The 14,067-nt window shown below is 41.9% G+C and overlaps 1 protein-coding gene across 1 annotated transcript in view; it reads left to right on the top strand.

The window, feature by feature from the left end:
• Positions 1 to 14,067, top strand: part of LOC124397120 (deleted in malignant brain tumors 1 protein-like) — a 224,632-nt gene that overhangs the window by 185,866 nt on the left and 24,699 nt on the right. Inside the window, exons 26-27 of the mRNA XM_046866619.1 lie at positions 471 to 794; positions 881 to 1,012. Of these exons, the coding sequence (XP_046722575.1) occupies positions 471 to 794; positions 881 to 1,012 (456 nt within the window). The remainder of the gene's footprint in view (positions 1 to 470; positions 795 to 880; positions 1,013 to 14,067) is intronic.

Here is a 14,067-nt window from a genome sequence, read left to right as displayed (position 1 = left end):
TGGGACATTGACATGTGAGCACACCATGAGAACCAACTTAGCGTGCTCCGCTCCCAGGCAAGACACACATAGGCTATAAGGAAGAATAAAGCTTTACCTTCTAATTCACCTCCTCTCTGACACTTGCCAATGAGCTCACTGTCACTTTCTGTTTTTAATAACAACAAAGGTTATAAAACAAGTTTATATATTCTATTTGCTTTTTTTAATGTAAATAAAACGTATCTACAAAATTCAGACAGTCAGTCTCTGAATTTCTAGTGTCAAACTATCTTAACATTCACCTTTACCTTTTTATGGATACAAAGTAATGACACTATAGACTCTTACCTTTAATTTTATCAAATAAATAAATATCAACAATATAAAGTATGATTGTTAGATTGATGAAGTGTGTGCCTTACACAGCCCTTACCAACTGCATAAGCTCTGATTTAACGAAAGTGGCTTTTCTGTTTGTTGTTTTGTAGTAAACCTGCTGCAGCCCAATATCTCCTTCAGTGCTGCCAGTGGTTCATTCCACTGGGGGTCTGATGGACCAGATGTGACAAGAGGCTACAGCTTCTCAATCATCTGCTCCACTAAACATCAGTATCCAGGAGGTTCCTTCCACTTGAAGTTCAGTGGATCCAACATCACCAGAACTCAATTAGCTGTTAACCACTCAGCCATCTTCATGTTTCCTGAGGCAGATTTTGTCCATCATGGAAACTACAGCTGTACCTATGAGATTAATGTGTCTTCACATATTTTTACCTCCACTGCCAATGAGGTCCTGGTCATCACTGTGAAAGGTAGATTAGAAGTAATTATTTCTGTTCTGCAGTAATATTTTTGAAAAGCTTGATGATGGTGATAATGATGATGATTTTGCTCTCAGCATCTCTAGCTCCCTACATTGGTGTTGGAGTGACAGCAGGACTACTTCTCTTCCTAGTTCCACTCATCATTTACTTTGTAAAAAGGCAACAAACAAGAAATTATCAGCTGAATAAGACAAACGATATGCAGTGTGAGTTTTACTATATCAATAAAATAACCCCATTAAAAATATAAATATATTTTTATTTTTATAACAGAAATACAAAAGTCTTAATCTTGTTTTGCAAACTTTATACTAATTGATCTAAACGGATAAAATTTTTATGCTTTTTTATGATGAATGAAAAATGTGTCTAATTGCCAAGGCATAAAAGTAGACAAAAACATGTAGGATGTAATCACTGATTATTTTCTAATAACAGCATTTGGGACAGACAATTACATTATCTTTATTGAAAATAAATATATAGAAAATTAACCTGTAAACCTCTGTACATTTTAAGTAAATCAAGTTGGAGGTGCCAACAGCACATGAGAGTCCAGAAGGGAAGCCTGAGACAGATGACAAAATGCAGAAACCATTTTCCAGCAGGAGGAGGATTCCAAAGACTCGGATGATGATTACATTATTGTTGATCCCGATGAACAAAGTAGTGATGTGGGCAATGACTATGTGGATACAGACATTTATGCCAATTTTGTAGGTTAGAGTGCAGTATCCACAGTCCAGTAACAAGTTATGATTAAATTAGATCATTACTTTCCATAGTTAAGATATTATCATTGTGAATGATAGATTTAAATGACATTTGAATCAGTTTATTCTTTACACAGGACTCATGTATTCATGTAAAACATTTGGTTTTATTTTCTTAATTTTCTACACATATATTTTATTATTATTTACCATTGCAGTAGATGCAGAACACATACATTCTTAAACAATTATAATCTAATATAGTCTAGAAATATGTTTTACTAACAAGACTTTCCTATTTAATTTGACTTTTAAAGATTGTGAATTACATTTATTTTATCCATGTTTTCTTTTTTGCAAAATGTAATCAGTCTTATTAAAAGCAATTTTGCTTTCAAATGCTAGCACTTATATACTTAGCACTAATTTAGCTTTCTCCTCATTCTCATATTATTCTTTTTACATTTAAGATAAAAAAATGCACAGGGCAATTTTTGTTGATATTTGCAACATAGCTTAAATTATAGCATTAATATACATGCAAACTATATAAACATTGATTTATTTTAGAAGTAGCTTTGTAATGTAGAATTATTAACTTGCTTCTATAATTAAGGCTCTTGTCATCAATTTAGTGATTCTGAATAACTCAAAATGTAGAAGCAATGTCAGAGATTGCCCCCTGTGGCAAACTTTTGTCTTGTCATTAGTCTCTGTAGCAGCCCTTTAGCGTCAAACAAAGGAGGCAGAGATTTTTTTTGACGGGTGCCTGTGATTTATTTTACTCAGATACAATAAAACTTCATCACTGAAGAACTCATTGTCTCAATTCTTTGTTGCAAATTCATTCCATAAATCACAACTATTGATTGACTTCATAGCACCATACCAATAAGATCACAGCACCATGGCACCAAAAAACTACAAAGAAAACAAATAAAGAAACAAACATAAGCAAAGCAAAATAAACAACCAAACACCGACCGCAATAACTAAAGATTTAACATTCAAATTAATCAACAATATTGTACCAAAGAAATACGTGAAAACAAAAAAAACTTGCCGAATGGATAATAAAGCTGAATGCTGTGTAGGGGTGCCCACCCAATGGCCCAATGACGGAATTCACTGGTGTGGGTGAAGGTATGCTATATGTATGTCTTTCTCGCGCTGCTGTAAAAGATTAGTAAAATGGATATCAATTTGTTTCATGAATCCAATTTTTAATCTCTAGTCTGACTCCAATTTATAATAAAGATTTAACTTGAATATCTCTAATTCAATCCGAGCACTTTATTGATTGTATTTTTCTTTAATTGTAATAAATTATTCTAAGCTTTCTGTCTTTTCAATTAATCATTCATTATGGACCTGGAGACGATTACAGCCTTGGTGATATCCATTGCTCGTTCTTGTCGATTTCTTTTCTAGAACATCCGAAGGATTCGACCATTTATGTCCATACAGGCTGCCCAGGTGCTTGTTCAGTCTCTTGTCATTTCAAAACTTGATCACTGCAACTCTCTGCTGGCAGGTCTCCCCCTGAACGCTATTCGTCCACTGCAAATGATCCAAAATGCAGCTGCACGACTTGTGTTCAATCAGCCCAAGTTCTCCCACCCCACCCCACTGCTGCGCTCCCTTCACTGGCTTCCAGTAGCTGCACGTATCAGATTCAAAACACTGATGCTTGCCTACAAGGCCAAAAATGGACCAGCACCATCTTACCTCAGTGACCTCATCACATCTCGCACTGCACGCTGTCTGGGATCCTCCAGCACTGCTCGACTGGTACCACCTTCTCTCAGAATGAGAGGTAAGTACACTTCAAGGCTCTTCTCTGTTCTGGCACCGAGGTGGTGGAATGAACTTCCCCTAGATGTCCTTACAGCAGAGACCCTGATTATCTTTAAGCGACGACTGAAGACCTACCTCTTCCTGAAATACCTAAATTAGCACTTTCCAAGTTTGTAGAATTCGAGTTATATTTATATTGAGTTTGTAATCTTCCCAATTCCCAAACCAGGCAGTGATGCAGCTGCTCAAGATGCTTTCAATGGTCCCTCTGTAGAACATGGTCAGGATGGGGGGAGGGAGGTGGGCTTTCCTCAGCCTTCTCAGGAAGTAGAGACACTGCTGGGCTTTTTTTGGTGATGGAGCTGGTGTTGAGTGACCAGGTAAAGTTATCCGCCAAGTGAACACCAAGGAATTTGGTGCTCTTGACGATCTCCACTGAGGATCCATCGATGATCAGTGGAGAATGGTCACTCTGTGCTCTCCTGAAGTCAACAACCATCTCTTTGGTTTTGTTCATGTTTAGAGACAGGTTGTTCACTCCACACCAGGCTGTTAACCGTTGCACCTCCTCTCTGTATGCTGACTCGTCGTTCTTGCTGATGAGACCCACCATGGTTGTGTCATCGGCAAACTTGATGATATGATTCGAGCTGTGCATTGCTACACAGTCGTGAGTCAGCAGAGTGAACAGCAGTTGACTGAGCACATAGCCCTGAGGGGCTCCAGTGTTCAGTGTGGTGGTGCTAGAGATGCTGTTTCCGATCCGGACTGACTGAGGTCTCCCAGTCAGGAAGTCCAGGATCCAGTTACAAAGGGAGGTGTTCAGGCCCAGTAGGCTCAACTTCTCGATCAGGTGCTAAGGGACAATCGTGTTAAATGCTGAACTGAAGTCTATGAACAGCATCCTTACATAAGAGTCCTTGTTGTCCAGGTGGTTGAGGGCCAGATGAAGGGTTGTGGAGATAACATTGTCCATGGAGCGGTTTGGACGATACGCGAACTGCATGGGGTCCAGTGCGGGTGGAAGCTGGGTCTTGATGTGCCTCATGACGAGCCTCTCGAAGCACTTCATCACGATGGGTGTGAGTGCAACGGGACGATAGTCATTGAGGCAGGAGACAGTAGACTTCTTCGGCACAGGAACGATGGTCGTTGTCTTGAGGCATGTAGGAACAATGGTGCTTCTCAGAGAGATGTTGAAGATGTCAGTTAAGACATCTGCTAGCTGTTGTGTACATTCCCTGAGCACTCTGCCAGGAATGTTGTCTGGTCCAGCAGACTTCCGTGGGTTAACTCTGCATAGAGTTTTCCTCACTTCAGCTGGGGTTAGACAGAGCACCTGGTCACTGGGAGGAGGGATAGTCTTCCTCGCCACCATGTTGTTCTGCACCTCGAACCGGGTGTACACTTTGGCCCTTGCTGTTCTCAAGGCCGCCTTGTCCCCTGCTCTGAAGGCGGAGTCTCTTGTTTTTAGCAGCGCACGCACCTTGGCGGTCATCCACGGCTTCTGGTTGGAGCGTGTAGTGATGGTCTTGGAGATGGTCACGTCACTTGCCGATGTAGCTGGTCACTGTTGACGTGTACTCCTCCAAGTTGATGAAATCGCCATTGGTTGCAGCTTCCCTGAAAATGTCCCAGTCAGTGCATTTAAAACAGTCCTGGAGAGCAGACATGAATCCTGCTGGCCAGGTTCTCACTTGCTTCCGAGCTGGTCTTGAATGCCTGCTGAGTGGTCTGTATGCTGGGATCAGCATAACAGAGATGTGGTCTGAGTACCCGAGGTGGGGGCGGGACTTCGCCCGGTATGCGCCCCGGATGTTAGTGTAAACAACATCCAGCGTGTTTTCTCCTCTGGTTGCAAAGTCCACATTTTGGTGAAATTTGGGAAGCACAGTCCTGAGATTTGCGTGATTAAAATCTCCGGCGACTATAAACAATCCGTCAGGGTGTGTGTTTTGAAGTTCGCTAATGGTCCCAGAGAGCATGCTGAGCGCCTCCTTAGCATTAGCGCTAGGTGGAATGTACACTCCGAGCACAATAGCGGTGGTGAATTCCCGTGGTAGATAAAAAGGTGTACATCTCACAACAGTAAACTCCAGCAGCGATGAGCAGTAGGTAGAAACAAGGACAGAGTTCTTACATTATTCTGTATTGATGTAAACACACAGACCACCACCGTGAGTCTTACTGCACAGAGCTGCATTTCTGTCGGCACGAAACGCGGCTAGCCCGTCCAGCTAAATGACCGCGTCCGGAACTCTGTCACTCAGCCACGTCTCAGTAAACACAAAAACGCAGCAGTGTCTGTACTCACGCCGAGTAGCTTGTTGGAGTCTGATGTAGTCTAATTTATTGTCCAGGGAGCAGACATTTGCCAGCGGAAGAGAGGGTTAGCTTTTAGCCTAGCATTAGCACCCAATCGCTTTCCGCGCTTTCGCTTCCTCGCGCAGTGCTTTCTTTTCCCCCTCCTCCGTCCATTCGCCTCAGGCAACACCGGGGTCTGGAGGCCTCGTTCTCAGAGCACGCCGAGGTCGCGTAGCTTCTGCCGCAGATCATCATTTATTGTGTTGTTTGAGTTATTTCTGAGTTCTGTTCTAATGATATGGGACTAAGATCATACTTCCAATCACACTGAGACCTTTAAAATGATACCAAACATGTGAAGGTAAAATGCATACATTCCTAAAATGTAATTATTACATTATGCAAGTATAGTAGCTTGAATTCTGGTAACTTCCAAGTCACCTTTCCGTGATCAGGCCATCTCCCCAGGAGAGAAAGAGGGGGCTCAAAGATGGGTGAGCGGGCAGCTGAACAGATGGCTTTCTCTCCTCAGATTAAAGAGATCCTCTCCTCAGATTAAAAGGTTTATTGTTTTGTTGCATGGCAATTATCAGAGTCTGGCCTCATTAAGAGATCTGACCATCCTTACAGCTGAAATTTTTCTCCCAGGCTGTACCTGTTATCTTGTGAACAAACATGGATTACTCTTGCTCTTCGTGGATTACGCTTGCTCTTCATTTAACTTATATCCTATATGTTTATTACTCCTTCCAGTGGTGATGCCAAGCAAACCAAGTAAAAGGGGAAGGTCATTACACTCCCACTAAATCATGTTATGATAAACACAAAAACGTCTTTAGGTTAAGTATGTAACCCTAGTTCACTGACTGTGTCATGAAACAAGACACTGCGTTGGAAAGCTTTGGGAACGTGGCTGCATTGTCCATGCCCTGAATAATGTGTGTAATCAGTCAAAATTTATCACTTGGCGGGGTGACTTTAGGACCAGGAAGTATAAAATGCACAGAGAGTAAAGCTGGCATCAGCTTCTGTAAATGAGAAGGAAGCGCTGAAGAGATGCCGGATGTGTGGCATAGAGACGCAGCGTCTCGTTCCCTCAGGGACCTAGGGTTACATACGTAACCTAGAGACGTTCCCTTTAGGAACTCAAGCTGACCAGTCCCTGACTAGTGTGAAAGAGCACAGCTAGGTCGAAGGACAAAGGTGCCAGGAGTGGTACAGAGGTCAAGGTTGTAAAACCTGACAAAGGTGAGCGGGTGCACTAGCCCGCAGCATCGCAAAGGTTTTGGAGTGACCTCCAGAGGACCAAGCCTTAGAGGCTGCCACACTCTCGAATAAAGCGGGGAGACCGAAGGACCAGAAAGAGGATGCAATACGTCAATAATCTGCTGAGGGTCTGCTTATGAGCAGGAAGGCCTCTCAAGTGCCTCATGAAGCTTTACCATGGGAAGAGATCAGCAGTGAGAGCTGCAAGCAGCAAACTGAATGACACTTCAATAATCAGGATGCTGAGATTTCATCTCAACATTTTCTTTGTTTGTAATATAATTATAGATTTTACACAATTTATGAGTGTGAACTATACATAATGCAAGTATGCATACATTTAAGCTGTGTGAAATATGCCCAAACTGTTTCACTTCTTGTTTGAAGAATTGCTGATCTTAGTCAAATGAAGGACTGAGGAAAGACATTAACTGTAGCGCTAGACAGTAACAAAAAGAAAGCTTGAGGTTTTTATATCAGTTTACATCTTCTTTATTTTCTCTCTTAAGAGGTTCATGACTTCATATTTTCAGCTCAGCAACTCAGCAAAAACAATATGATTAAAGGCATTTCTGAACAAGGCAGAGTTTTAAAAATGTACAGTATTACATTCGATTCTAATGTAGAAAAAACTACATCAACAGAGCCACAACTAATTACTATATATATATATATATATATATATATATATATATATATATATATATATATATATATATAGTAGTGACTTGCTGTAGGAAGAGGCTGAATACAGTTCACTAGACTCAGATGTTGTGCTCTCAATTGTGCTCTTTTATTAAGATTCTGTGTTAAAGTCTTCAGTGTAGTGAACATGAAGTGAGGTGCAAAGTGCAGCATGCATTGGGAAACAGTTGGAAAGGTCAAATGATGCTGTGGAGAGAAGGACAGAAGGTCCGGTCACCGGGCTTGGAGCCATGGTGCATGCAGCTTGTCTCTCAGTCCTGAAAGGGTCAGAAGGACCTGCCATGGAGCTGAGGTAAGGGTTTATCTCTTCATTGCAGGAGCAGACTTTGACCGGAGCCGTTATCTTCGCTGCTGCTGCTGCTTCCTAGAAAGACACAAACACCACATTAGCAAGCAACTATTGAGAGACACACAAACACTACATTAGTGGGTAACCGCCACATTAGCAGCTTCTCGGGCTTGTTGCCTTCCCAGCATCCTTTTATATCCTTTTACGAATAGCTTTTCTTCATTTCAGCACAAAAGAAAAAAGCACAACCAGAAAAAATGTGAGAACGGCTTTTCCTCAACTAAATCATGACTCTGTTTAAACAATGACTCTGCATACATTTTGAAATCATTATTGAAGACAGTTAAATAACATAAATAAGAATGATCTTGGCTGGAGCTGATAAACTAAGTTGTTGTAAAGAAAATGGCACAGTTAATTACACAGAATGTCTTGATTGAATTTTTAATCTTATGTACAAACCTTTTTCTTTCCAAAAATCCTATATATGTCTAAGAGGAAGTGGAAATCAGAAAAGCAGAAACGTTTAAGAAAAAGAAAAAAAAAAAGAAACTGCCTATTCAAATGCATGAAGCTTTACCGTGGGAAGAGATCAGCAGTGAGCACTACAATTAGCACGAAACTCAATGACACTTCAAGGACCAGGATGCTGGAATTTCATTTCACTTTATTGCATGGTAAAATCAATTTGTTTGTTATCTAATTATATCATTTCCACAATTGATTAGGTTGCAGTATACATGAGGCAATGCAGGATAATAAAAAAAAAAGAATTTACATCTTGAAACTTTGCCAGTTGATTGTTAATATTTATATATAGTCTTTGAGAATATTGATTTTTTTTTACCTGAAAAGTCTTGCTTTATGAAAATACATTAGATTAGATTAGATTAGATTAGATTAGATTCAACTTTATTGTCATTACACATGTACAAGTACGATGCAACAAAATGCAGTTTGGGTCTAACCAGAGTGCAATAACAGCAAGTGCAGGATATATAGATTTAACATGAATTTACAGTTAAATAAAATAAAGACTATAAACAGTAATTAAAAGATGAATATGTACTATAAATGTAGTATACAGATGAATATATGTTATATATGTAAAACACAATATACAGAGTAGTGTATATATATATGTACTATAAATATAAATATAATTACAGATGAGTATATATGTACTATGAACAATAATATACAGATGTATATATATAAATGTATTATGAACATGCTATACAGATGCCTATTACTATACACAGAGATTTACAGAAGGATGTAAGCGGTGGACATAATAATATTGCTATAGCTATAAACAGAGAACAGGTATATGTACAGTGGTGATAAGTTTATGGTGAGCAGCAATAAAAAAGAGAGCAGTGTGCAAATGAGCAAGGTTTGTGTAAACAGTCCGTGCAACAACAAAGTGTGAGGTGAGAAATGATCAGTGTCTTGGTGAGCATAAGTTTTTGTTCAGAGAGTCCATTAGCAAAGAGTGTGAGGTGTGGGGGGAATGTAGTAGTGTATCAGTGAGTGTCAGAGTTCACTAAAGAGACAGCTCTAGGAAAAAGCTGTTCTTTAGTCTCCTGGTCCGGAGGCACCTGAAACGCCTGCCAGAGGGCAGAAGAGTAAACAGTCTGTGGGCGGGATGAGAGGAGTCCTTAAGAATGCTGCGAGCTCGACGCAGACAGCGTTTCTTTTGGATGTCCTCCATGGCTGGGAGTGGAGTCCCTGTGATGCGCTGGGCAGTTTTCACCACCCGCTGCAGTGCCTTACGCTCTGCAGCAGAGCAGCTCCCATACCAGACTGTGACACAGCTGGTCAGGATGCTCTCTACTGCGCAGCGGTTGAAGTTCACCAGGATATCCGAGGAGAGCTGATTTTTTTTAAGTGTCCTCAGGAAACTTAAAAACTCAGGATTATTGTCTGGTTTTTAATTTTTAACAATTTATTGGAAAAATATGTGACACTTTATAAAATAATCTTATTTTGAGCAGTGTGAGATGATGCCTAAACTGTTTTACCTGTTGTTTGAGAAATTGCTGATTTTGATTAAATCAGGACTGAGGAACTGTTGTGCTAGGCAATAACCTTTAATAGATGTTAGAATCTATTTTCTGTCAAATCTGGTTGTCTTTTCACCTGTAGATCATGGTGAAAATATAGCTACACATTTATTGTTCTCCTGATTTATCAACATAAATAAAATAAAAATAAAAACCATATTGAAAGAAACATCGGACCAAGGGAGATTATAGTTCATCTTTCTTATAAGCTTCAGACTGTGCTAAAGAGTTGTTACATACGAAAACACTAAACATGGTATTATGAGTGTGGTAATATAATCCTGTCAGAGCTGGGAATAGAGAATTAATCAATGCATTCTGACCAATTAGAATGCAGAACAGCACTGTTGTATAAATAATAATATACAATGTTCGTGAATGAGCTCCTGTCTGTGTTAAACTTTTCAGCTAAAGCTGTCATTTTAATGAAGGGTGCAAATATTTTAGAGAGAACTAAACCAATGACAAAAACAAGTCCATTCCGAGCAATAAGCAAATATATATCAGACACATTATACAAACACTTTAGATTTTTGTGATTTGTGCCATCTCACTGGTTGTGGCCTTCACTGCATCCATGTGCATGCTGCCACAATGGTGGAGCTGAATCCCAGAGCTTGCGGTACAGTTGGAACAGCACTACTCTTCTGCTTATCACCAAATTACTGGTGCTTTACCAAAATTCCAATACAGATGAAGATTATTTATGTTTTAGTTTAATTAAAGATTAGCATGCGAAATAACGTTTAGTTTTTTATATTGCTGGTTTACATACTTTTTTTTTCTTTCCATAGTCAGTGTTCTTACAGCTTCACTGCTGGCTGGTAAGTGTATATTTTATTTACACTCAAGGTAGTTATTACTCCATATTTTGTTTAATTATAAAAACCCAGCCATTATGGATGCACAAACCAGTGCACTCTTAGTGCCGGTCCCAAGCCCGGGTGAATGGGGAGGGTTGCGTTAGGAAGGGCATCCAGCGTAAAACATGTGCCAAATCAAATATGCGGATCACAAATGAGAATTTCATACCGGATCGGTCGAGGCCCGGGTTAACAACGACCGCCACAGGTATTGTTAGCCGACAGGGTACCGGTGGAAATTGGGCTACTGTTGGCCGAAGAAGGAGAAGGAGAGGAGGAAGACATCTACAGAGACAGCAGGGAAAGGAGAAGTGTAGGAGAGTAGAGGTTAGGGTTGGTAAAGGGAGAGAGGTAGCTGATATGATGGAGAGGAGAAAGGTAGATATGTTGTGTGTTCAGGAGACCGAGTGAAAAGGGAGTAAGGCCAGGAAAATTGGAGGTGGGTTTAAACTGTTTTATCATGGTGTGGATGGAAAGAGAAATGGTGTAGGGGGTGATTCTGAAGGAAGAGTACAGTAAGAGTGTAGTGGAGGTGAAGAGAGTTTCTGATAGGGTGATGATCGTGAAGGTGGAAGTTGAAGGATGATGATAAATGTCATCAGTGCCTATGCTCCACAAGTTGGCTGTGAGATGGAGGAGAAGGAAAGATTCTGGAGTGAATTAGATGAAGTGGTAGATGGTGTACCTAGGAAAGAACGATTGGTGATTGGGGCAGACTTTAATGGGCATGTAGGTGAAGGAACAGAGGTGATGAGGAGGTGATGGGTAAGTATAGTTTTAAGGAGAGGAATGTGGAAGGGCAGATGGTGGTAGATTTTGCTAAAAGGATGGAAATGGCAGTGGTGAACACGTATTTTAAGAAGAAGGAGGATCATAGGGTGACGATAAGAGTGGAGGAAGGTGCACACAGGTGGACTATGTGCTATGCAGGAGATGCAACCTGAAGGAGATTGGAGACTGTAAGGTGTTGGCAGGGGACAGTGTAGCTAGACAGCATCGGATGGTGGTCTGTAGGATGGTTTTGGAGGTGAAGAAGAACAGGATGAGAGTGAGGACTGAAAGAAAATAAGATGGTGGAGGCTGAGGAGGAGAAGTGTGGTGTGAGGTTCAGGGAGGAGGTCAGACAGGGGCTCAGTGGGGTGAAGAGGTGCTGGATGATTGGGCAACTACTGCAGGAGTGATGAGGAGGCAGCTAGAAAAGTACTTGGTGTGACATCTGGAAATAGAAAGCAAGACAAGGAGACGTGGTGGTGGAATGAGGAAGTTTAGGAGAGCATAAGGAGAAAGAGGTTGGCAAAACAGAAGTGGGATCGACAGAGTGATGAGAAAAGTAGGCAGGAGTACAAGGAGGTGCGGCAGCAGGTAAAAAGGGATGTGGCGAAAGCCAAGGAAAAGGCATATGAGGAGCTGTAGGAGAGGTTGGACACTAAGGACGGAGAAAAGGATTACCGATTGGCCAGGCAGAGGGACCGAGCTGGGAAGGATGTGCTGAAGGTTAGAGCAGTAAAGGATGGAGAGGGAAATGTGTTGACTAGTGAGGAGAGTGTGTTGTGAAGGTGGAGGGAGTATTTTGAGCAGCTGATGAATGAGGAAAATCAGAGAGAGAGAATGTTGGATGATGTGGAGTTGGTGAAGCAGGATGAAGATAGGATTAGTAAGGAGGAAGTGAGAGCAGCGATTAAGAGGATGAAGAATGGAAAGTCGGTTGGACCAGATGACATACCGGTAGAAGCGTGGAGATGTTTAGGAGAGATGGCAGTGGAGTTTTTAACCAGATTGTTTAACAGGATTTTGGAAGGTGAGAAGATGCCTGAGGAATGGAGAAGGAGTGTGCTGGTACCGATCTTTAAGCATAAGGGAGATGTGCAGACCTGCAGTAACTACAGGGGAATTAAGTTGATCAGTCACACCATGAAGTTATAAGAAAGAGTAGTGGAAGCCAGGCTGAGAGAAGAGATGACCATCTGTGAGCAACAGTATGGTTTTATGCCGAGGAAGAGCACCACAGACGCATTATTTGCTTTGAGGATGTTGATGAAGAAGCACAGTAGCCTCCAAAATTCTCAAATGGAAGATGTGTGGCCCAACCAGGACTCATCCAAGAGTTGGTCACCTGAGCAATTGGGGCCTAATTAAGAAAAGTTCCCAAGAAAGGGATGGTGACTCCTCTCTGGAGATCCTGTTTCCAGAATTCCAGAAGGACAATGATCAATGCAGCCCTCCACCAATCTTAGCTTTATCTGTGGCTAGACAGATGTGGCAAAATCCATAGAAGCCAGCTGAATAACTCGTAGACTGTGTGGAACAAGATTCACTTGTCTGATGAAATAAAGAATTAACTATTTGGCCTCAATTCTAAATGTTATGTCTGGAGAATACCAGGCACCGCTCACAACGCCCAAAACCATCCCAACAGTGAAGCAAGATGGTGGCAGCATCATGCTGTGAGGGTGTTTATCTGCAGCAGGGACTGTAACTGATTAGGGCTAAGGAAATGGATCATAGATCTCCCTAATAAAAACCTTTTTCACAGCACTCAGGACTTCAGACTGGGCCAAAAGTTCAGTTAAATTACATGAAGTTGTCATACATGACAACTGGCCCAATGTCTCTCTCTGTGCAGAAGCTAGCGTCGCTACCATCGAGCAGGCATGCTAGCTTCTGCACAGAGAGACGGTAAGGGCCACAGAATGCAGGGAGTGTGGCACGGAGATGCAGCGTCTAGTTCCCTCAAGGAACTAGGGTTAGATTCGTAACCTAGAATGCCTGTAACACGACAGGTCATGAGGAAGCCATAGGCACCCTAGGTACGTACCCAGGACTCGTGTATAGAAACACTCTGGCCATGCCAGGGGCAAATTCCAGGCGAAATGGGGCCATGGACAGAGCCTGCAGATCCCTGATCCTCTTCAGGGAGGAAATCGCCAGGAGGAAGTCTTGATCGACAGGTACCTAAGGGCCACTTCGGCCAAGGGCTTGAAAGGGGGCTTGGATAGAGCCGCCAGCATAACTGCCAAGTCCCAGACAGGCACTCTGGGTCGCGTCCCGGGCCTCAGCCTCCTGGCGCCGCGGAGGAAACATGTCACCAGAGGGTGCCTACCCAGCAACTGGCCCGCAGGTGGAGTGATATATGCCGCGATGGCGGACACGTAAACCTTCAGGGTTGAAGGGGTTAACACTGTGGCAATTTGTTCTTGTAAAAACTCCAGAACTGAACCAACCGGGCAGTTAACTGGTTCCAATTTACGGTGCCCACAC

Source organism: Silurus meridionalis, chromosome 14, assembly GCF_014805685.1.
Source record: "Silurus meridionalis isolate SWU-2019-XX chromosome 14, ASM1480568v1, whole genome shotgun sequence".
NCBI classification, from domain to species: Eukaryota; Metazoa; Chordata; class Actinopteri; order Siluriformes; family Siluridae; genus Silurus; species Silurus meridionalis.
Note: the sequence above shows the minus strand (reverse complement) of the source record. Positions and strands in the feature narration are given on the sequence as shown.